Source organism: Panthera uncia, chromosome D4, assembly GCF_023721935.1.
Source record: "Panthera uncia isolate 11264 chromosome D4, Puncia_PCG_1.0, whole genome shotgun sequence".
NCBI classification, from domain to species: Eukaryota; Metazoa; Chordata; class Mammalia; order Carnivora; family Felidae; genus Panthera; species Panthera uncia.
The window spans coordinates 43,836,220-43,862,181 of NC_064807.1; the positions used below are offsets into that span (position 1 = coordinate 43,836,220).

At 38.9% G+C, this 25,962-nt stretch overlaps 1 protein-coding gene across 2 annotated transcripts in view; it reads right to left on the minus strand.

Annotated features, from left to right (window-relative positions):
- The window catches only part of MLLT3 (MLLT3 super elongation complex subunit), a 286,493-nt gene that overhangs the window by 72,070 nt on the left and 188,461 nt on the right, over positions 1–25,962 (minus strand). For both annotated transcript variants that reach the window (XM_049635187.1, XM_049635181.1), the window contains exon 5: positions 4,874–5,581. In XM_049635187.1, the coding sequence (XP_049491144.1) occupies positions 4,874–5,581 (708 nt within the window). The remainder of the gene's footprint in view (positions 1–4,873; positions 5,582–25,962) is intronic.

Genomic DNA, 25,962 nt, shown 5'->3' on the forward strand with positions numbered 1-25,962 from the left:
CAAAACATGATCAACCCAATAGATTTCTCTTCGGAAGCTGAATTAAATGAAACACAAAACCTACGGAAATACAGGAGGCGTGATAGATAGTTGGGCTCTTTTTAATTGTCAATTAAACTGTAAACAAGTTCATGTAAACCACAATTATAAACTTTAAGTTGACAAGGATACAGACCTTCACCCTTCTAGCTGCTAGCACATGTCAATCACTAGTAAGGTTACTTTCCATAAATGACCATCATGACCACAAGGTGATAATTTCCTAAACCAAGAATAGCCTTACTCTAACGGGAAATACGGAGGTCCTTGAAAGTAAAATATTCTTAATGCTAACATTTATGTATATAGCAAAAACACGCTTTTACCATGTTTCCTGTATTTGCTAAATGCTCACCCGCTATAAACCACTCCCTCTGTCTCCCTGCAACTCTTTAATTCTGTCGGGAAAAATCACCAATGGATTTTCATGTGACCATATTAAATTTCTTTAGAAAAGAACAAACATTTCAGGAATTGCAAAATGTATTTAAAAATGACTCTGTAACATTAATAACAATCCACAGAGAAGTCATTTCTTAGGACGTCTTCCTTTAATAGTAGCAGCAATAAAACAAACAAGCAAGAGCCTACCTAATACAGTGCTAGGTATGTCCTTGTCCTTTACCTATTTGAAGTAAAAAGCTCAAAGATCCTGGGACACTTTTTGGCTTAACTTTTGATTTAAAGCTTTGATTTAAAGTCCTCTAATTTTCCAGTCACCGTGTAACAAATGCGTACCAATATCAAGGACATATACCTTCTCAAAACAAATTTCAGAGCAACATGACCTAGTATTTTTGCCCCTTTAAAACATATAACCCAACTCTTGAACAAGGACACTAGAGTTCTACAGTATTTCTGAATATCAAAAAATCTCTTTCAAAGCTGTATGTTATAAAGGTTGCCAGAAGCTACATCATACATATCATAGTTAACTAGTATTTTTTGGTTAATGTGCTCATAGGTGCTTTACCATTTTCACAATAATCTTACATAGTAAATACTATCACGATCTCCACCTTACAAGAGAATTAACTAAAATACAGAAGGTTAAAACATTTGCTTAAGGAGCTGGGCTTCAAACCACAGCCTGTCTGTCACCACACTACAAACTCCTAATTATTTGCTTACTTGACTACCTACCTACCTGGCCTGCCTAACCACTTATTAACAAATAAGTGATCCTTCAAAAACGACCTGTAGGAATACAAAGCATGGATGTACTTCTACTTTTCTACGCGAAGTATATAAAAATCTTAACCAAGAGGAACCATATGAATCAACAATCTAAGTAAGCTTCCAGTAATCAGTAATAGCACTGATTTTATTTTTATATAAAACCTGAATCTAACTTAGTTATGGAAAAGCTTCTTTAAAAAGTTCTTCCTTAACCAATTTGACAATAAATTTCATATATTAAAAATAAAAAAAATAAAAACATAAAAAAAGTTCTTCCTTTTAGGGCCGCCTTGGTGGCTCAGTCAGTTAAGCATGTGACTTTGGCCCAGGTCATGATCTCACAGTTCATGGGTTTGAGCCCTACATCGGGCTCTGTGCTGACAGCTCAGAGCCTGGAGCCTGCTTCAGATTCTGTGTCTCTTCTCTCCCTGCCGTTCCCCTGCTCACACTCTGTCTCCCTCTTTCTCAAAAATAAATAAAATATTTAAAAAAATTTTTTTAAGTTCTTCCTTTTACTGTAACTAACCTGTACCCAGGTAAGATGTTTACAAGCTTACCAGGTAAATAATCTTTTCTTCCCAGCCCTTCCTAATTCTTCATACTCTTCCAATTTCTTTTTGTCTCTTTCTTCTGTTTCAAAGACCATGATCTCTGCCCATTGTGCCTAAAATTACCCACGACCTTATCTGCCATAAATGAACACAAATCTGGTTCATATTCAAATAATAAAGCTGGAAAGGATGTTAGAGAGATCAGATCATCTCTCCACACTTACTCGGATACAGACATACTCACCACCAGGATATCACAGTATGCCCACTGAAGTTGGGCCTGTCCCAAGCTATCAAACCTGTTACTGGCCAAGGGAAAATCTGGGCTCCTCACTGCTCTCCCTTACAATTGTCTCCCATTCCTTCTGTCTTGCCCACAGTGGGAACACCAGGTAGGAAGAAGGCCAGACAAAGGTGATCTCTACTACTGCACACAGGGAACTTTAGCACCTCCCTTCCCCTCCCTCCCTCCACCACCCTCCCCTTATCTTCTTTGTTCACAGAAAGGTCTTTTGAGTCATGGCTTATTTGGAACGACTTTCATCAATTTTCTTCGGCTCCACCACCTGCATTTAGAGAATCAAACCAACAACAGCAACAATAAAAGCACTACTACCAGAAAACTGATAAAGAAAGGGTATCTGTTGGGTTTTATACCCAAATAATATCCAAAAGCCTTTAGAGACTTTCTCTATAATGATGTGCAGAACCCGTTACAAAAACTCCTATAACAATTACTGGATATGTGATTCTCCTATGTCATGAATTGTTGTGAAAATTTGCTCCCTACTGTAAGGAATTAAGATTCTAACTCTTTACTCCAAAAGATTTTTAAAATTACGGCTTAGGATTAATACACCAAGTTGAACATGAAGTTTATGAAAAGAAAAGTCATATCTTATAAATCATATAGAAAAGGGAGGGAGCAAGAGACAAATAAAAACAAAAATGCACAGAGTTATCTAAGGACGATGATCATCTGGGACAATTTCATGTAGAAAGAGGTTTGCTTTAGGAATGTCGTTTAATCAGCTAACGTTCAAGAAAGATGCCTTTCTGACCATAACCTACTATAAGAAACACACACAGCCTATGAAATAGAATTTTTACAAACCATTACTCACCCATGCTGATTACAACGTATTCTGATTTTTTGTAAACACTGGTGACGACATGCTAAAATGGTTTCGTGGCTCACCACTGAATCCTAAGCCACAACTGGAAAACCTCCGTTTGAGAAGAGTCACAACACGTCAGAATACGGAAAGACTAAGTGGCTAAACCTGACAATCTTGATAGACTAATCACACCCCAAGAGGATCAATGGACATCTTAGGGTGATTTGAAATAGAAGTCAAACATACAAAAAAACTTTCCAAGTAACACCTAACTGAGAACAAGTTTTGTATTAAGAGGAGCCTAAGTCCACCTGGGTGGCTCAGTCGGTTGAGTGCTGGACTTTTGGTTTTGGCTCAGGTCACGATCTCACAGTTTCATGGGTTCAAGCCCTGTGTCTAGGCTCTGCACTGGCAGCTCAGAGCCTGCTTGGGATTCTCTCACTCTCCCTCTCTTTCTGCCCCTCCCCTGCTTGTGCTGTCTTTCAAAATAAATGAATAAACTTAAAAAAAAAAAAAAAAAAAAAAGAGGACCCTAAGTAAAAAGCACAAGAGGAAAAATAAATGCTTGACGTGTTGGCACAAACCCATTAGTTCTCATTGGTTCAATAAACTATTGCTATAAAACATTTACCAAACTAGAACAAATTACCCCAATCTCTTGTATTTTATATGCTACTGTGCTCCTAATTTGATCTTCTATTACAATTTCAAGATTAGCTATGGAGGGTTGTGGGGAAGGAAGTAGTCTCTGGACAACAGGAGATCGGTTGTGACTCCACGTTGTCACCCCGGCTGCCCTTCTACCCAGCACAAATGCAGAAGACAGAATCTGCTACGAAGTCCCTCCACCTCCGCCAGCACTCGAATCAGGAACATGTGTATGGTGAACCCGTGGGACAGAAAGAGAAATAGTCTCAAATTGCCAGCAATTTTTAGCCAGACATCTTCCTTGACCATTGCCTAGAAATACTGACAAGCCAAAGTAAGGAGATTATTTGGACTGGTCAGGACTAATAAGTAATTTAAAAGGGCTAAAGATTGTTTTAAAAAAAAAAAAAAAGGGAATTTGACTTCAAAGTAAATAACGTTCATTCTCTAGAACTGGAATGGAATACTATTTCAAATACTAATAGTTCTGTCACTGGAAGCATAAGATTTCTTACACTGGCGAGAAGTTAGAATAGTGTGAAACCCCCTTCCAACTCTGAGAAATCTGCAATTGTAAGTTTAAATCTCAACATCAGGTAACATTTTGGAGGGATGTGAAATGGTCAGATGGTCTTTTAGGCATCCACAAAAGTTAATCCCACCCGTCAGCAAAAACAAAGATCACATACCCTGACCATGTCCCCAAAGGAAGAAAAAAAAAAAAAATTAAGTGGTTCTTTTTCAAAATACCACCACCGGCTTTCACAAGCACAAATATGTATCAAATTTTACCAAATTATACATTTTAAATCTATACGGTATATCGTTATATCGATTTTGCCTCCAGAAAACTTCTTAAAAATACTATACCAGCTTCTCATCTCTGTAAACAAATTACTTCATAGCATTGATCAAAAAGATCAACGTTATAGCTGCACCCCAATATTTTCTAAATTTGTCTTTTAAACTTATTTTCTCATATATTCAAGTTTTATCGCATTCTTCTCACTTTCCTAAATCAGCAATCGTCGAAAAGCACAGTAACTAAGTGCCAAGGAGCATCTCAATTTTCCTGCTGCTATTCAACACAGCCCATTATTACACTACGGAATGTATCTTTCCTTTAACAATTCCCATCACAGGCCAAATGTCTGCCGATTCTTTAATGATTTCATTTCCTTCTTTCCATTAGTTAAGGAAATTCATCTCTAGGCCCATCCATGCTACCATTTCACGGTTCGACTGTCAGTTTCTTCCCTCATCCTTTATCCTACAGCCATCTGAAATAAGATCTGAAGGCTAACATGGGAAAGGAGGGAAACCAACAAGACTACTCACGTCAGATTTGGAGGACATGTTCTCCTCCACGTCGGAATCGTTGGGATCCACAATATCATCAAATGGTGGCAGAGTCGATTTCTTCTTCTCTGAGGTCTCACTTTCGATTTTGACCTTTCCCATCTTGACATGAGATTTATCTTTTATCTGTTTTTTGTCAGCAGAACAAGTGAGTATCAGCGGTGGCGCGCTAGAAAAACTTTTAAATAAAGCCTCTGAGCTACTCTTTTTCCTTTTTTTGGCTGAGAGTTCTTCGGAATCTGCAATGGGGGGCCTTTTACTAGGAGCCTTCTTGTCTTGCTGCCCACTGGTGATTGTGAGTAAGTTACTGTCTGGTTTTGGCTCTTTTGACATGGGTTTCGGTTCCTTGAAGGCCATCTTAGGAACTATTTTTTCTTCTTTCAGTGGTTTATTTTCTTTGGGTTTCTTAGAGGATTCTTTGGAAGATTTGTTGTGATCCCTGGAAGGTTCTTTGAAGGCACTTTTATGTTCTCTGGAGTCTTTAGAAGGTTTTTCCTTGTGCTCCTTCATTAACTTGTGAGGCTTTGAAAAACTGGTGCTGCTGCTGCTGCTGCTACTGCTGCTGCTGCTGCTGCTGCTGCTGCTGCTGCTGCTACAGCTGCTGCTGCTGCTGCTACTGCTGCTGCTGCTGCTGCTGCTACAGCTGCTGCTGCTGCTGCTGCTGGTATGAATGCTCCTGTTCGGGTCCTGCAGAAAGGGGACAAGAGAACGCAACTCAGAGCTCCGGAGCAACGCGGGGTCGCCAGCCGGCTCCCCCGCGCGTTGCATCCACATACAAGGATCCTTCTTTGATCGCTCTCGAATGCATTTTCTTAGACACCAATCAGCACAGTGCAACAGGTGGGGACAGGGTGTGTGAGGAACACAGGGAACGAGGGCCACTGTGATCAAGGGGTTTAACGAGGCCAGCTGCTCTCCTAATCACGAGAAGCATGGCTTTCTAAACATTTTGGTTGGACAAATGTTCGCGGAACGCCTGTTCTAGGAGACACAAGGAAGGACGGCACATGGCCCCGACTCTTAGGAACTGCGACGTATCTAGGAGTCATGGCTGTTTCAAGAGCCACCAACGATGTGCTATGACCACAAAAGGAAGGCGGCCGTTGGTTCTGTTGGGGGTGTGGGAGAAGAATCATTCAGAAATCTATAGAGAAGTAACGCCTGAATTAGATCCTCAAGAATAAGCAGGGCATTACTAGGAAGGGAAGAATGAGAAAGGACTTGGGAGACCAGCGACTAGAGTGAAGCACGACAAGGAGGGATGAAATTGTATTTGGGGAACAGCATCCAGCTACGGCAAAGATCGAGGACAAGGCAGAAAAAATAGCCCAGTGTCGCATGGTGAGGCCAGATAATATTAAATCTTAAATGGCTTTTTAATAACAAGAATCACAAGACCCAAACAAGAAAGAAAAGAATTCTCAATTTGAGATAAAAAACAATTTTTTTTTTTGCTGCCCAAATTTCATGGGAGTGTCATTTCATTAGGAAGTGTCTCCCATCCACTAGCAAAGAAAAGAGAAATCCAACAGAACAAACATGTCACCAAATAGTCATCAAATGGACTGAAAAGTCTTTAGCCAATTACTATCGTGCAATCACGAGGAAAGAGTTCACCACTGCCTGTTCTATTTTACATGTGCTGCTTATTTTTTCACTGATATAAGTACCTCAGTATATATGATCTACACAGAACCTTTCTATTTAGGAACAAAATTTAAATTCATACTTAACACATTTGTGACCCTCTACCATTAATAGTAAGACTAGGACACAGAAGTAGATCCTGGCCTTGTAAAAATCTACACCAATATGATAAAAGAAAAGCTCTTTCTTACTTACTTCCACCTTCTAATGGAACTAATGGCAAATACATGTCCAAATTTTCAACCGGAATTTACATCTCCAGGCTTGCTTGTTCTGCTGCACCTCTAACTCACTCAAAGTCAATGATCTGTACATCAATCCTGTGTCCCTTAAATATCTAGCAGAACTGAAAAGACAGTTGGGCAGGGGCTATGCTTTTCACTAAAACAGTCAATCTACCTATAGGGTCTACGTAAGAAGAAAAGAGAAAAGCACGTATATGAATAACTATCATAAAGTAATACTCGGGGTGCTTGGGTGGCTGAGTTGGTTAAGCCTCTGACTCTTGATTTCAGCTCAGGTCACAATCTCATGGTTTAGGGGTTTGAGCCTCACATCAGGCTCTGTGCTGACAGCGTGGAGCCTGCTGGGGATTCTCTCTCCCTGACCCCCCTCTCTCCCCCTCCCCTGTTCACTGTCTCTCTGTCTCTCAAAAATAAATAAATAAACATTAATAAAAATATTTAAAAAAAGAAAGTAATAGTCACTATAAAGGAAATGATCAACAAAACTAAAAGGTAAACTGTGAAATGGGAGAAGATATTTGCAAATGACATGTGTGATTAAGGGTTAGTGTCCAAAATCTATGAAGAACTTATAAAACTCAACACCCCCCCAAAAAATAATAATTCAGTTAAAAAATAGGTAGAAGACATGAATAGACATACAAATGGCCAGTAGACACATGAAAAGATGGTCAACACCACTCATCTTCAGGGAAATGCAAATCAAAACTACAATGAGGTATCACCTCACACCTGTCAGAATGGCTGAAATTAATAGCACAGGAAACAACAAGTTGGCAAGGATGTCGAGAAAGGAGAACCCTCGTGCACTGTTGGTGGGAATGCAAACTGGTGCAGCCACGGTGGAGAACAGTATGGAGGTTCCTCAAAAAAGTAAAAATAGAACTACCCTATGATCCAGCAATTGCACTACTAGGTATCTGCCCAAAGGATATAAAAATACAGATTCGAAGGGACTCATGCACTCCGATGTTTACAGCAGCATTATCAACAATAGCCAAACTATGGAAAGAGCCCCAATGTTCACCAGCTGATGAATGGATAAAGAAGATGTGCTGTGTATATATACACACACAATTGAATATTACTCCGCCATAAAAAAAGAATGAAATCTTGTCATTTGCGACAATGAGGACGGAGCTAGAGAGTATAGCGCTAAACAAAATAAGTCAGAGAAAGACAAATATCGTATGATTTCACTCATACGTGGAATTTAAGAAACAAAACAAATGAATATAAGGGTGGGGGGGGGGGAAGAGAGACAAACCAAGAAACAAACTCTTAACTATAAAGAACAAACTGATGGTTACCAGAAGGGAGGTAGATGGGGGGTATTAAGGAGGGCACCTGGGGGAGTCTGGGTGGCTCAGTCGGTTAAACGTTCGACTTTGGCTTAGGTCATAATCTCATGTTTCGTGAGTTTGAGCCCCACATCGGGCTCTGTGCTGACAGCTCACAGTCTGGAGCCTGTTTCGGATTCTGTGTCTCCCCCTCTCTCTGCCCCTCCCCCACTCATGCTCTGTCTCTCTCTGTCTCTCAAAAATAAATAAAAGATTAAAAAAAAATTTTTTTTTAAAAAAGGAGGGCACCTGTTGTGAGGAGCACCAGGTATGGTATGGAAGCGATGAATCGCTAAATTCTACACCTGAAACTAATATTACATTGCATGTTAACGAACTGTAATTTAAATAAAAACTTGAGGAAAAATACTAACAATGAAAAATTACTGTTCTATGTTAGTGGACTATATATTTTTTTCTTACAATTTTTTCCTTATTTGTTGACACTAACAACAACAAAATGACATATACCAATCATTCCATTTATTTTTCTCAAGTGAGCATTTGGTCTCAAAGTTCTAAAATGGATAAAGTTACTATGCAAAGACGTGCTTTTATGCATCAAACTAGATGATTCCTTACAAAACATCTCAATCTGAGATTTACAAGCAGAATGCTAAAGATAGTATTCATATTACTGAAACTACATTATTTTATAAATTCTATTACAAGACATTTCCTGGCATGTTAAGCAATACTATGAATAATTAAAATAAAGTATAATGGGAAAACTAAATTAAGGAAGAACATTTGAAATCTAATATCCTTCAGTTTTTTTTTTAATTGGTTTGTTGACTCACTGAATTTTGGCAATTTGCAACCAGTATTCTAATTATGGCTCTAGAACACCCAAGCATTGTTACTCAATATTTTAACCTTCATGGAGTATTATACATAGGTTTATAAATGTGACTTTTTAAAACACACAGATTTTTACCTACCAACATACTTTCTTTTTTTTTTTTTTTAATGTTTATTTCTGAAAGAGAGAGAGCAGAAGCAGGAGAGGGGCAGAGAGAGAGGGAGACACAGAATCCAAAGCAGGCTCCAGGCTCTAAGCTGTCAGCACAAAAGCCCGATGCAGGGCTCGAACTCATGAACCATGAGATTATGACTTAAGCCAAAGCCAGACACTTAACAGACTGAGCCACCCAGGTGCCCCTACCTACCAACATACTTTCTAATATTAAGCATTAAAAAATAGTAAATTTCAGTATTAAAAAAAAAAATACTTCTACAGGGCTCCTTCCATGATTTATTTCTAAAACCCTTTTGAGGGACAAACTAGAATTCTTAATGCAAAGTACACAGTGGTATAGAACACAGACTCTTGTGTCACAGAAAGTTTAGACTCCTTTCTTAATCACATACATATGATTTTAAGTATAAAACTCCAGAAATTTTATAACTTTTTGCTCCCACACTGGCCTAGGTATTTAATGCCCAGCTTTTCACCAACCCAACAAATCTTCATAGAAGCAAGCTACTCTCGCTCCTGCCCCTTTACAAAAAGCTTCCTTTAAATTATGACAACTGAGAGGTAAAAAGAAAAACGGTCCATAACAACACCCCAGATAAATAAAAATTTAGAAAATAAAAAAAAAGGTGAAAGGATGTTCCTATTATATAGACTACATTTCCTCTGTCCTGGATCTGTGATAAATAGCAAAGTCAGATGTATTGTCACCTGACTCTCTAGTCACACATGCAATAAATGTAAAACCGAGGCTTAGATACAAAGTGAGGAATTGTTACTGACACAGAATAAAAGCTTGAACTGATTCTCAGCCTATCTATCCCACACATATCGGAGATCAAGTCACTGTTTTTTAAAAATTTTTACTCAACTATTAACCTTAAGTGCCGCTAAGCAGAACAGACTAATTACCATTCAATGGGGGGTTTACACATGTCGTATGATTCAAATTTTCTTTGCCTGAAGCTCATTAGGACAAAATGAATATCAATATTAGGGAGAATAAGTGTGCATAATTCAGATATCAAATATTTAAGGCAAATGACTATCTAAACAAACATGTACATATGTGCACTAACTTTACTACCTATGAATATAGGGTACAATATTGTTTTTCAGCCTCTCAGATTCTGCGGAATGCTTCCTTGTTTTAATTTTCTGGAACAGGATCGGTCCTTTTAATACATAATCTCTTCTAATAGACTTGTCAGCAACTCTAGTAGATAGCTTAAGAAAAGGCATTAACTACTGGACAAAATAAGGTTTTCTGATTATATGTGGCTTTCAATTGCTGTGCTATCATCACCACGTCTTCTTCCTAGTACCGCTGATAATGCAAAGCTGATTCTTTCTCCAGCTCCTGTTTCTCCTTTTTACCTAGGCTCCTATTTTCGGTCTCTGTCCCAATTCGACTGGCTTCTGTGTTGCACAAGATGTTTAGATTCGTATCTTTGTTCGGTGAAATTTGCATACAGACAAATAAACTCCCTCAGAAGAGTTTTATTTATCCCAACGCAAAAATTTCTCCTTTAAAAGTTGATTTGTCCACAGTGCATCTGAAAAGGATACTCCCTGGAAATTATAATAGAGTTCAAGAGTTTATGCATATGAAAAGCTAGGTAAAACACTCAAAGGTAGGTTTCAAACTAAAAATCTCTCTGTAATGCCACTAAAGCATGACAAATGGGGGGCACCTGGGTGGCTCAGTCAGTTCAGCATCTGACTCTCAGTTTCGGCTCAGGTCACGATCTCGTGGTTTCCTGAGGTCAAGCCTCACGTCAAACCTGACAGTAAAGAACCTGCTTGGGATTCTCTCTCTCCCCCTCCCTCCCTCCCTTCCTCCCTCTCTCTCTCTCTGCCCCTCCCCCCACTTGTGCTATCTCTGTCTCTCTCAAAATAAATAACTTAAGAAAAAATTTTTTAAAAAACCCACAACAAATGGCACAGGAGTGAAATACCATCTGAAACTATGAATCAAGTATAAAAATCCAGGATTGTGGGGAAAGAGGGGACCTTAAATTTGACTCACCTCCCCCAACTTTCATCTCAAATCCAACCCATTTGCCTTCTTGAACCAGTCAGCTCTGGGAACCAGCTGGCAGTGAATGGGGCCTGAAGAATGTGGCCATGGGATTATGGGCATCTCGAAAGAGGACTGATATGGGGCTTGCTCTGCTCTGGGCTCTAAGCAAGACACAGAAGACTTCCCACAGAAAACTGCACAAGGACTGCCAGCCCCCCCCCCCTCCACCCCAAAGGTGTTCAGGAGACACTCAACAGGAGGGAGAGTCCCCTCTACTCCTGAGGCTGGAGATGCAAAGAGGCCAGAAGGCAGGCATAGGGTCATCCAGGTGCATACACATGAAATGCACAACATGCCTACCTCTCATCAGTTATAGGATTATAAAAACATAAGGTCTCTTAATAACAACCTGAAACCCAACACACATATAAATAACATATCTACAGTAGGCGAGAATAGGACCTAGCAGATCTAGAGAACAGACCTAGAGAACAGACCTAGCAGATCTTCTGAAGGACAAAGATGAAACACTGAGGTCAAAAATGGTACAATTACTTCAGAAGAGGCATACCGAGAACGGACAATAATTTCTATGGGTTTAAAATATTATCTAAACTAAACTTTAAAAACAAAACCCTCCAAGTTGAATAATTCAGTAGATAAAGGAGAAGACAGACTCTTCAATGGTGGCGTGAACGATCAACTGGAAGAAATCTCAAAGCATAAGGATACAAAGAGATGTAAATCATTAATGGAAAAGAGAAGAAACCTGAAGAACAGATTGAGGAGCCCTAAGTGACGTACCAACCACAGGAAAAGTTCCAGAAGAGTCTCTGGAAGGAGGAAAAGGAAGAGATGGGAGAGAGGCAATAGTTAAAGGAATATGGAAGAAAAGGAAAGACTGAATTGTGACCTCAAAGGGCTCTTCAAGATCCCGGCAGGACTAGTAAGAGAAAAAAGACACACTCAAGAATATCACACTAAAATTCCTCAACTTTAAGAATAGAAAGAAAACTTTTCAAGTTGCCAGAAAGAATAATTACTTAAAACTAAAAAGGAATGAAATTACATGGCACTTTTCATTTCTGACAGTAGAACTGGGAAGAACAAACAGTAAAATCAAGACTGCTGAGGGAAAAAGCAGCACAACCCAAACATCCTACACACACGGTCGGTGTGAAAGAAGTGTTTGCCGAAATTTAAGGATTCAAAGAGCACATCACCCACTGCCCCATGTAAGGAAAGGACTTGAGAAGGGACTTTAACCAAACAGTAACTAAATTAGAAACGAGACCTGTTATGTGTGGGAAGGTGGAGAGGAGACAGAAGTGTAATGTACTTTGCTTTCTACACAGAATTAAATCTAAATGGATAATCAACTATCTGGAATATGTAATAGAAGTGAAGTGCTCCATGTGAATTCCTGAAACACACACAAAAAAAGGCTAACAAAACTCTGGATCTGAAAAATTAAATTCTCTCTGTAGAAACTTCGGAAAGTTAGAGAAGGATGGAGTGTCGAGGTGAGGGAAAATGTTGGTATCATTTTTACATGGGAAAGCAGGAAAAAAATTGGATTACAAACCATTGAAAGGGAAGGTGGCCAATAATGAAATGGAAAAGTACAGGACTGCCACATAAACAGGGGGAAACTGGGAAATGAATATCAACTTGAAAATGAAAGCAAAATTCAGAAAAATGGAAAAAGTCACAAATATAAATAATGAACAAGGCGAAAAGTAATAAAATCCACTATTACTCACAGAATAAAAAAAGGAAGCTGAATTCTCTCACTAAAAGACAGACTGGGTAAAAAGTGGGCATACACAGACCAGTCACAAGAAACACAACATCTAACGACGGAGAAAAGTTTAAGATGAAAAGGAACGGGCCAAGAGCTATCCGCTAACTGACCCGAAAAGAAAGCATGAGCGCCACATTCATATTACACAGTGCAGACCTCAAGGTTAAGAAGACGAGACAGCATAAACAATTTATTTTATTTTTTTTTAATGTTTATTTATTTATTTATTTAATATATGAAATTTACTGTCAAATTGGTTTCCATACAACACCCAGTGCTCATCCCAAAAGGTGCCCTCCTCAATACCCATCACCCACCCTATCCTCCCTCCCACCCCCCATCAACCCTCAGTTTGTTCTCAGTTTTTAACAGTCTCTTAGACAGCATAAACAATTTAAAAGCCAAGTTTTGTTAGGGGCGCCTGGATGGATCAGTTGGGTAAGCATCCAACTCTTGGTCTCAGTTCAGGTCTTGATCTCAGGCTCGTGAGTTAAAGTCTCACGTTGGGCTTTAACTGGGTGTGGAGCCTACTTAAACAAATAAATAAATAAAATAAAAAATGAAAGCGAGGTGACATATAGCAAAAAGTATTGAATATCTAAGAGAAACTTGAAGGGGTGCCTGGGTGGCTAAGTCAGTTGAGAGTTCAACTTCAGCTCAGGTCATGATCTCACAGCTCGTAGGTTCAGGCCCCGCATAGGGCTCTGTGCTGACAGCTCAGGGCCAGAAGACTGCTTCAGATTCTGTGCCCCCCCCCCCCACCATCTGTCCCCCCCCTGTTTGCACTCTCTCAGAAAAAAAAAAAAAAAATTAACATTAAAAAATACATATTAAAAAAAAAGAGAAACTTGAAAAACATTTCATTGAAATGAGAAATCCATACATCTTTGTCAGAAACGGGCAGATTTAATGAAATGAGAATAAACAGCGAAGTTGGCTAAAACAACCCACAAATTTAATAATTACATATAAAACTTTTTATCTCATGCATAAAGTTTATAGTTTTTTTTTTTAATTTTTTTCATGTTTGTTTATTTTTGAAAGGCAGAGAGAGACAGAGCAGAGTGGGGAGAGGGGAAGAGGGAGAGAGGGAGACACAGAGTCTGAAGCAGGCTCCAGGCTCCGAGCTGTCAGCATCGAGCCTGACGCGGGGCTCAAAACCACGAACCATGAGAAATACAAATCAAAACCACACTCAGATATCACCTCACGCCAGTCAGAGTGGCCAAAATGAACAAATCAGGAGACTATAGATGCTGGAGAGGATGTGGAGAAACGGGAACCCTCTTGCACTGTTGGTGGGAATGCAAATTGGTGCAGCCGCTCTGGAAAGCAGTGTGGAGGTTCCTCAGAAAATTAAAAATAGACCTACCCTATGACCCAGCAATAGCACTGCTAGGAATTTACCCAAGGGATACAGGAGTACTGATGCATAGGGGCACTTGTACCCCAATGTTTATAGCAGCACTCTCAACAATAGCCAAATTATGGAAAGAGCCTAAATGTCCATCAACTGATGAATGGATAAAGAAATTGTGGTTTATATACACAATGGAATACTACGTGGCAATGAGAAAAAATGAAATATGGCCCTTTGTAGCAACATGGATGGAACTGGAGAGTGTGATGCTAAGTGAAATAAGCCATACAGAGAAAGACAGGTACCATATGGTTTCACTCTTATGTGGATCCTGAGAAACGTAACAGAAACCCATGGGGGAGGGGAAGAAAAAAAAAAAAAAGAGGTTAGAGTGGGAGAGAGACAAAGCATAAGAGACTCTTAAAAACTGAGAACAAACTGAGGGTTGATGGGGGGAGGGAGGGAGGGGAGGGTGGGTGATGGGTATTGAGGAGGGCACCTTTTGGGATGAGCACTGGGTGTTGTATGGAAACCAATTTGACAATAAACTTCATATATTGAAAAAAAACAAAAAAACAAAAAAAACACGAACCATGAGATCATGCCTTGAGCCAAAGTTGGACGCACGACCGACTGAGCCACCCAGGTGTCCCCTATAGTTTTAAATGAGCCCATGAAACAATTAAAAAATCAATCATAAAGGTATCATAAAATGAACTTCAAAATAATCTTTTTAAAATGCTTGGGTGCCCGGGTGGCTCAGTCGGTTAAGCATCCAACTTCAGCTCAGGTCATGATCTCACGGTCTGTGAGTTTGAGCCCCACGTCGGGCTCTGTGCTGACAGCTCAGAGCCTGGAGCCTGCTTCTGATTCTGTGTCTCCCCCTCTCTCTGCCCCTCCTCTGCTCATGCTCTGTCTCTGTCTCAAAAATAAATAAAAACATTAAAAAAAATTTTTTTTCTTAATGCTTAAATAGGGGCACCTGGGTGGCTCAGTCAGTCAAGCTTCTGACTCTTGGTTGTGACTCAGGTCATGATCTCACAGTTCAGGAGTACAAGTCCCTCCCCTCTCTCTCCCCCTCTTTCAGAATAAACTTTAAAAAAAATTAAAAAATAAAATGCCTGAATAGATTATACTGAATAAAGTTCTAATAAAATTAGAAAATAAAGGTCAAAAGAAATCAGTCAGGAGAAAATAATGAAAAGGCCATTTCATATAAAAAAATCTAGGGGTGGGATCCCTGGGTGGCTCAGTCAGTTAAGTGACTGCCTCTTGATTTTGGTTCAGGTCACGATCTCACAGTTTGTGAGTTCAAGTCCCACATCAGGTTCTGTGCTGACAGCACGGAGCCTGCTTGGGATTCTCGGACTCCCCCTCTCTCTTCCACTAGTTTTCTCTCTCTCTCTTTCTCTCTCTCAAAAATAAATAAACAGTTAAAAAACAGCTAGAGGCATCACAAAACATATGCTAAAAGGAAAATGTATAGCCTTGGGGCACCTGGGTGGCTCACTCAGTTAAGTGACTGCTTCTTGATCCTCGCTCAGGCCATGATGTCGTTGTTTGTGAGATGGAGCCCTGCATTGGGATTCTCTGTCTCTTAAAATAAATAAACTTGAAAGAAGAAAGAAAGAAAGAAAGAAAGAAAGAAAGAAAGAAAGAAAGGGAAAGAAAGACAGACAAAGGAAATGTATAGGGCCTTTATTGTATTTATTATTTTAAAAAAGAAAAGAAGCGGGCGCCTGGGTGGCTCAGTGGGTTAAGCGTCTGACTTCAGGTCAGGTCATGATTTCACAGTTCACGAGTTCAAGCCCCCCACTGGGCTCTGTGCTGACAGTCCAGAGCCTGGAACCTGCTTCATATTCTGTGTCTCCCTCTCTCTGCCCCTCCCCCACTAGTGCTCTGTCTCTGCCTCTCAAAAATGAATAAATGTTAAAAAAAAAAAAAAGATTTAAAAAAAAAAAAAAAAGGAAAAGAAGGGGTGGGGGACCAAGCATAAAAATACAGTTAGTACTCTGAGAAAACTATGAAAAGATTCACAAATACCCAAACATTATAATACCAAATATAATTAAGAAAGTAAAAGAAACAAATTTCACCAACATTTATGCTTTCAAAATAATGGCCTTGGGCGTCTGGGTGGCTCAGTCAGTTAAGCCTCCAACTTTAGCTCCGGTCATGATCTCACCATCCATGAGTTTGAGCCCTACATCTGGCTCTGTGCTGACAGCTCAGAGTCTGCTTTGGATTCTGTGTCTCCCGCTCTCTCTGCCCCTCCCCTACTTGCGCGTGCTCTCTCTCTGTCAAAAATAAACGTTAAAAAATTGTTAATAAAAAATAAAATAAAATAATGGCCTTTAATGTAAATTTAAGGTTCAAATTCTAAGGAGAGATTTATCAAATTAATTCTGACTTAAAGGAGATCGATAACTTACCTTTTTAAAGTCAAGTAAAAAGGGGTGCCTGGGTGGCTCAGTTGGTTATGGGTCTGACTTTGGCTCAGGTCATGATCTTGGGGTCTGTGAGTTCGAGCCCCGCGTCAGGCTCGGGGCTGACAGCTCAGAGCCTGGAGCCTGCTTCAGATTCTGTGTCTCTCTCCTTCTCTGACCCTCCCCTCCCCTCAAAAATAAATAAGCATTTAAAAAAAAATGTTTGAAATCAATAAAAAAGGTGAAGTTTCTTGATTTTAAAATCATAACCTACTATAAAAGAAATATAATTGGGAGGATAGTAACTTACAAATATTTCAAAACAGGTAGGTAAATACCAAAAGAAACAGCCACACAGTTTGGTAGGGGGAAGGGAGGGAGAGGTAGGGAGGGTGGGTAGGTTCCAGAGGAGCAAAGTGGACTGATGATGACTTTTATGGGCTTTTTAGCACCGTTTGACTTTAGAAATGTTTTATGAAAAAATATTAAGATTGTGCAGAAGACATTTCAACAACAGTTGGTGGAATTAATTTTTAAAAATGAACAAAAATGGATTTGAACACCTAGGCTAAAACTGGAAGCAACAAGGCCCGAAATTTAACATTTATCAGTCATGGGTAGGGGGCTAAAAGAACATCACACGAATGGTAAGGAAATGGCACTTAAGAAAGCAATGGGGTCTTTCAATCGATAACAATCTAAAAGGCCTATACATAAAAAGCACATCAAATATTTATCTAAACATGAGAAAGAAAAAGAAAAGTCTGCTTGTATAGAGTACAATGCTTTGGAAGGTTTTACTTGTTTTCATTTTTGTATAATGTTGTATCGTTTTTGGAGGTGATACTCAACCAGGAAGTTAGAAGGAGCTCTACAGTGTATCTCCACAGCTCAGGGAAGGGAAAAAGAAAGCCTCTTGGAGACCTGACCAGGAAGGAGCAGCAGACAGACTTAGGAAAATGAAGAAGCACATCCTCAAATTCCTCCATTTGCCTGGATCTGTATCCTGGTCAAGTAATAGAGATATAACTACACCTACAGAAATATAGTTATGGTTGGATTTTGCACAAATGACAAAAGACGCAGCAGTCATCCCATTGGTTAAGCATAAACCAACAAGTAACATGAAAGAGAATCAGAAGAGGTTATTGATCAGGCAAGGAGAGACTCTGGAAGAGTCACAGATCCCCTCAGTCATATGTGGCTAGGAGTTCTGCCAATTCTTTATCAAGACACACTGGCCTCAAAAACAGGTACAAAGAGCAGTGGTATCTGGGAAGCAAAGGAGATGCACTTGAGGACTTGAGGGAGGAGTTCAATGTGAACCAACCATTCATTTTAGAAAGTTCTTCCAGTGGCAATGTGGTGGAGAGACTGTAGTGGGTAAAGAATGAAGAAAGAAAGGCCTCTTCGAGGGCTCCCGCACTGGGGGATGGTGGTCACGGTAGCCGTGGACATGGCTCACTAAATGCTTACTAGTGTCCAGACTCTGATGTAGCAGCTTTACAACTATTAACTCAACGATCTTGTTTAGTAGCTATTATTAACTCCATGTGACAAGGGAAGAGTCTGAGGCACAGAAACCAGCGTGCCCAAAGGCACAGGCATAGTTAGTGGCAGAACTGAGATGGGAGCTCAAGTAGTCGGGCTCCAATGCCCATACCTCCACCGACCTTTCAGAAGGTCAGCTGGTTTTCAAACCAACTCGCCAACTTAACCTGAGCTGGAAATGAAAAAAGGATGGGTAGTGGGGAAGAGGCGCTCAATAACTTTAAAAGAACAACACTGAACGCGTCTGCCATCGGGGGACAACCGTATAAAGGAAGTTCTACTTAGTTCCATTCGAGGGGTTACAACACATTACTGTTGGGTAGGTGGCAAATAACTTATTTTGAAATCAGAGGCTCTTCCGGTATCGGTTTCGAGGGTCTTAAACTCTGAATCTTTTGTTACCAAATAACAATTTCCAACTTAACAGACATTTAAAAGGCTATGAGATACTGAAAAATCAACTTTTCCTCTAATATACCTGCAGAACACATATTATGTCCAATTATCCTAAAAAGTATCACAGAAGTGTAAGGTACATCTCTCACAATTAAATGTTTTAAAAAGCAATGTAAAAATCTGCCACTACATAATTTGAAATGGCAAAAATATATAGTCTCAAATAAAATAAAGGCTCAACGCCACAGGAGGTAGGGTGGGGAAGTCACTGAACACAAAACCTAGAGGATCCTACAAGGGCCTCCACAGAAGGCATTTAAAAAGAGAGGGAATTTGAGAAATTTAGCACAAAAACAGAGTCATGAAGGAAAACAGTAAATTTTACATCCCCGAAACAAATGTGTGTACAAAGAAACAGAGTAACAGTACGTATCTTAACAGTGAAGAAACATTTTAACTAGTCATAACTGTGCACAGTGTTTACAATTTTCAACTCACAGAAATTAATCTAATCAGCCCTGCCACTAGCTAAGTGACTTAAATTTCCTTGTCAGGAAAAGAGAGACCACTTTACCTAAACCATCAAGATCAACTTGATGATTAAATAAGTTTAATGTAAAGTCCTATGTGTACATATTTGTATACAATTTATGTACTTGGCACATAACTGAAACTGTGTTAGTGCTTTCAATCCCTACCTATTCAATTACTACCTTTCAATTACTCTTACCACTACTAGAGATAAGCAAGAACACGTAAAATGTGTGTTACATAGCGCAATGCTATCAAGCGTGACAACAAAAAGTAAATGTTCAGATGACAAACACAGAAGGTAGAAACAGGAACGAAGATAGAAAAGAAACTCTAGGATACTCTGAGCTCCCAAAGTTGAGAATCAAGAGACACGGTTCATAATTGGTGGAACAAAAAGTAGGTTCTATGTTCAATATCTAGAAACTTCTATCCAAGACAAGAGTTTAAAAGGTGTCATATTGGGAGGAAAAAGAGATGGAGCAAATGGGTTAGATTCTCTTGTAGAAAAAGCAGCACAAGCATATAGTTTGGAAACTTCCGGCAGTAACTGCACAGCTTTAAAATAAAAAAAGCCCTCATATTCTAAGAAAAAAAAATTTATTTAAAAAATTTTGGGGGCACCTGGGTGGCTCAGTCGATTAAGCATCTGACTTCAGTTCAGGTCATGATCCTATGGTTTGTGGGTTCGAGCCCTGTGTCAGGCTCTGTGCTCACAGCTCAGAGCAGGGAGCCTTCTTCAGATTCTGGGTCTCCCTCGCTCTCTGCCCCTCCCGGACTCACACGCACACGTGTGCGCTCTTTCTCTCTCTCCCCCAAAATAAGAATACACATTAAAAAAAATCTTTTAAACAATATAGGACTTCGGGTTTTGCTAAATACCATCCTTTGCTACTTAATTCTTTTAAACCATATACATGAATTATTTTGATACAAATTTCTTCAACCTCCCAAAGATACTTTTACGTTCCCTCTTCTTTCATGTACCCATTGGTGAGACTTCAGAGACTTTGTGAAATAAATTTTGCGTTAGAAAAAAGAGAAACTATTGAACTGAGTAACTGATATCTTCCTGTGTTTTAAAGAAGTTTTCGATTTTACTTCTGATGTGGTCTGAAAGTCTTTTTGTTTTTGTTTTTGAGCAAATGGCCTTCAAGCTCTAATCTACAGATTTAGCTTAGGATACTTAGATGACATTTTGAGCTTTATTCACTATAGTATATACCATTTTAAAGATGAAGAGAATAAATCTATAAATCATATTTACAATTCAGGAAGGAAACAACTGAACATTCTTTCAGTTCTGAAGTGAACAGAGTAAGTAGTGGCTAAATTTTCATCTCCCTAGCTCTCTGTTCAGAAGCATTGAAAGTAAACCCAATATTGTCTTCAACATTAAAAATACACTGAAGTACTGTCCTTGCATGTAAATATGAAATTTAACTGTTAAAATATTTATAGCAAGAATGCTCAAATATTCTACAGAATAATATTCCAAGGAGACAAAATTTTTAAATGCCTTGCTTTCTCAAATGACTACTTACAGCGATGTTGCATATGCTATAAAATACTTTTGTTTCAGAATCCAATCTCATTTAAAAATGCTTCTATTTAGGGGTGCCTGGGTGGCTCCGTCAGCTAAGCGTCTGACTCTTGATTTTGGCTTGGGCCATGATCCCAGGGTCAGGGGATCAAGTCCTGCATCAGGCTCTGTGCTCAGCATGGAGCCTACTTGAGATTCTCTCTCTCCCCTTCTGCCCCTTTCCTCCACTTGTGTGTACTCGCTCTCTCTCTCTCTCTCTCTCAAATTGAAAAAAATTAAAGTAAAAACGTCTATTTATATACTATTCCCTGACTTGCTATAGCTTCAATTATAAATTATAACTAAATACTGTTAACAGTTCTATTTAGAAGACTTCACAGTTTCAAGTAAACTTCTGTTTACTTTTGTGGTTTGAAACTAGAAACTTGAAGTATTAATTATATCACTTCTCTTTCTAGGTTTATATATATTTAGCTTTGTACTGTTTCTATTTTTTTCAACAAGCTTTAAAACGTACTGGTCAGATTCTTCCAGTCTTCCCTTTTAGTACTAGATAAGTTTCTGACAATGAGGCTGAATAAGTAATTGTTACTCATAAAGAACAGTCCATCTTCAATGTAGAGTGGAATGGAGTAGCTGGAAGTGTAAGATGAAAAACAGCACCTGACCTAAAAATTCAACAGACAAATAATGGTGAGATATAATCACAGTTATGCTCTCTTGTCACCTTCTCTCAATAGTTATTCATTACACATTTACTGAGTCTCCAGCATACAGGAAGAACTACGTTAAAACTGCCACATATACAGTGGTTTCTGGGGAAAAACCAAATTTGGGCAATATGGTGGACTCTTTGGGAACTCTGACTACAATACGACTAGATATTGGATAATTACAAAATTCTTCATTGCTTGGCTTATTTTTAAAAAGGGAGAACTCTTAAGAATCAAGAGTATATGAAGGAAAGAAAGAAAAAGCAGAGAAGGAAGGGGTTAAAATGTGAACTGAGCTACAGCTAAACGTGAGATGAGGCTTCCCAAAGGACACACAGGCCTGTGTTCTTAGAGGTCTCCAAAGATCAAACTTGGAGTCTACTGCAGATTTGGAAACCTGAACCTCCGTGTCTCTTAGAAATCAAGGAAAAACCTTCAGAAGCCTGCTGTTAGAGAAAAGTACTCTGAATTTGGACTTCAGGATTCCCAAAGTTCAGTGAAGTCAAACAGGAACTCACAATTTAAAAATATCCCTGAACACAAAGAAACAGAGCACCATGATCTGAGAGTCTGTGCAAAGATCTCACATACTGGAATCATCAAAAGCAGAATATAAAATAATTACACATAAAGTGTGAAAAAGAAAAAAGTTGGAATCCAAAAAGTGACCAAGCGATAAGAGATGAGTAAGAATGACCAGCACATTGAAAAGAAACAAATAAGACTTTCAGAAATGGAGGGGGTGGGGGAAATCACTGTTGGAATTATCTCAATGGATTAAACAGCAAATTAAACACAGTTGAAAAGAATTATTAAGGGGCGCCTGGGTGGCTCAGTCGGTTAAGCAGCCGACTTCGGCTCAGGTCATGATCTCAAGGTCCGTGAGTTCGAGCCCCGCGTCGGGCTCTGTGCTGACAGCTCAGAGCCTAGAGCCTGTTTCGGATTCTGTGTCTCCCTCTCTCTGACCCTCCCCCGTTCATGCTGTCTCTCCCTGTCTCAAAAATAAATAAACGTTAAAAAAAAATTTAATAAAAAAAAAATTTAAAAAAAAAGAAAATAATTATTAAACTGGAAGACAGATATAAACAATCTGCCAGAAAGCACACAAAAATATAAGAAAATGCAAACTATAAAAGCTATTAAGAGGCATGGAAAACAGAAGAAAAATAGTATCTAATCAGAGACACAGAAAAAATATAGAATATAGGTGACATAATGGCTGAGAATTTTACAAAATCATAAATGAATCTACCAAAAAAGTATAATATAAAAAAAGATATATATATATAAATGAAAGGTAATTTACTCCTAGACACATTCTACTAAAAATGAAGAACACTAAAGACAAAAAAGATTCTAAAAACAGTAAAAAACAGGAGATTACCTATTGAAAACTAAACAAATAAACGAGCGGTATGCTACAGTTGGCTAATACAGGCTTACAAGAGCCAACTGTTAAATTTTGGGGAATTTTCTAAGTGAATATTTTTGAAAGGCCATTAGTAAAAGTTAAATTACATAAATATTAAAAGCAGTGGTAACAGATAAAACTCATCACTTCCTGGGGTGCCTGGGTGGCTCAGTCGGTTAAGTGTCCGACTTTGGCTCAGGTCACGATCTCGCGGTTTGTGAGTTCGAGCCCCGCATTGGGCTCTGTGCTGACAGCTCAGAGGCTGGAGCCTGCTTCGGATTCTGTGTCTCCTTCTGTCTCTTCCCCTCCCCACTCGTGCTCTGTCTCTCTCAGTCTCTCAAAAATAAATAAATGTAAAAAACAAAAACAAACTCAACACTTCCTAGTTATTTTACTACATATTATTATTATTACTATTATTATTATTATTATTATCTGTGCTCTTAAGGTAATTACTTATTATCTATCAATCAGAAGAGTGGAAACAGTTCATAACTCTGTGCTATGGCACATCTGTTCCCAACTCCACAAAAGTGATCTAACATGGCAATAGCATTACACCATGGAAATAAGCAAACCTAAAAATCAGGAATTTTTCCCCCAGAGAAGTAATGGCTGAACATCTACTATCATAACCCTGAACTGGACTGACATCAGACTTCACAAAAACAAAAGAAAATATTTTCAAAGTACTGCAAGTCAATGTCAACCTAGAATTGTACAACCAGCAAAACCACTTTTCCTAACAGGAGCAACAGAAGAGCTTTTAGAGTATAACAAAAATTGAGTTTACTATCCGGAGACTATCAAGTAACAGAATTTCCACAGGATTTACCTCAGGAAGAAGACAAATGAATTCAAGAAGAAATTATGGTAATGCAATTAAGTTAAAAGTAACAAAACAAAACAACAACAACAACAAAAACCTCCTCACATTTGAAATTGCAAAGACAGACACACTTCTAAACAATTCACAGGTTAAAGAAACTAAAATAGAACACGTCAGACCGATCATACTGAATAAAGAAAACGCTACACATTAATATTTGTGGAATATAGTTAAAACAGTACTTGGAGGAAAAATCTTATCTTTAAAGCTTATAGTTGAAAAAAATGACTCACGATTAGAGAATATGGGGAAACAATGGCATAACAAACTCAAGCAAAAGGAAGAGTATAAAGATTAAAAAAAAAAACTAATAAAAAATTCAACATAATTCAATGAGAATTTTGAAAAGAACGAATGAAATTCACAGCCCTTTGCGGAAGACTGATTAAAACAAAGGAGATGGGCACCTGGGCAACTCAGTCCATTAAGCCTCTGACTTTGGCTCAGGTCATGATCTCACAGTCACGGGTTCGAGCCACACGTTTCGCGCTGGGCTGACAGCTGGAGCCTGGAGCCCACTTTTGATTCTGTGTTTCCCCACTCCCCTATCTGCCCTTCCCCCACTTGTGCTCTCCCTCTGTCTCAAAAATAAACATTTAAAAAAATACAAAGTAGACAAGGCACAAATAAACAATAGAGAGGAATAAGAGGGATACACTTGCAAGTACAACCCAGATTAAACAGATGAGAAAGTCATAAATAACTTTTTGCCAACAAATTTGAAAGTAAATTCGTAGGCAAATATGACTTACTAAAACTGATCCACAAAAAAAATAAAACTCAAGCATAATCCTTTATTAAAGTCAAGTAGTTTAAAAACCTTCCCACAAAGAAAATATCAGGCCCACAAGGTTTTACAAGCAAGTTCTAGAAAAAAGATCATTTCTATCTTTCAAAAACTCTTCTAAAAAGATGGAAAACAGAAAATGTTTCTCACTTTATGCAGCAAATATTATCAGAGGCACAAAACTTGCCAAGAAGAGTAAGAGAAAGAAACATACAGACCAATTTAAATCAAGAATATGGACGCAAAATTTTTGAAGAAACTATTAGTACGATTAACTCTATTGGGAGTGGACCTTTAGAAAGCAAAACCAAATTGGTTTTATCCTAACAATTCCAAGAACGTTCCAAGAAGTTATCCCAAGAGTAGATTAGCATGATAAAAATGCTTGTCCAGTGGCCTGGGTGGCTCAGCGGGTTACGGTTCAGCATCCAACTCTTGACCTCGCCTCGGGTCAGGATCTCACAGTTGATTAATAGAGCCCCAGGTTGGGCTCTGTGATGACTGAGTGGAGCCTGCTTGGGATTCTCTCTCTCTGTCCCTCCTCTGCTCATGTGTGCTCTCTCTCAAAATAAATAAACTCAAAAAAAAAAAAATGCTTATCAAGCACCATTTTAACAGATTAGAAAACAAAACCCACCTGTTCATCTCAAGAGATTATAAAAACTTGTGTGATGGAAACAAAATCCATGGATTTTTTTTAAAAAAACAAAAAAACACTTTTTATTATTATTTTTTTAATGTTTGTTTATTTTTGACGGGTGGGAGGGGTAGAGAGAGGGAGACAAGGATCTGAAGCGGGCTCCACACTGACAGTAGAGAGCCCGATGTGAGGCTTAAACTCATGAACCACGAGATGATGATGTGAGTTGGAGTCAGACACTTAATTGACTGAGCCTCAGAAAAACACAAAACTCTTTTTTTTTTAATTTTTTTTTTAATGTTTTATTTATTTTTGAGACAGAGAGAGACAGAGCATGAACGAGGGAGGGGCAGAGAGAGAGGGAGACACAGAATCGGAAGCAGGCTCCAGGCTCTGAGCCATCAGCCCAGAGCCCGACGCGGGGCTCGAACTCACGGACTGCGAGATCGTGACCTGAGCTGAAGTCGGACGCTTAACAGACTGAGCCACCCAGGCGCCCCACAAAACTCTTAATAAAACAGGACTACAAGTTAAATTTCTTAACAATAAGTAGCTACTAAAATCCCATGCAAACAACATGCTAAATGGTGAATTATTAAAATTATTCCCCTTAAAAACTGGGGCACCTGGGTGGCTCAGTCAGTTAAGCATCCAACTCTTGATCTCAGCTCAGGTCTTGGATCTCACGGTCGTGAGTTCAAAACCTGCACTGAGCTCTGCCCTGGGCATGAAACCTACTTTAAAAAAAAAAAAAAAATATTCCCCTTAAAATCAAAAACATTTATA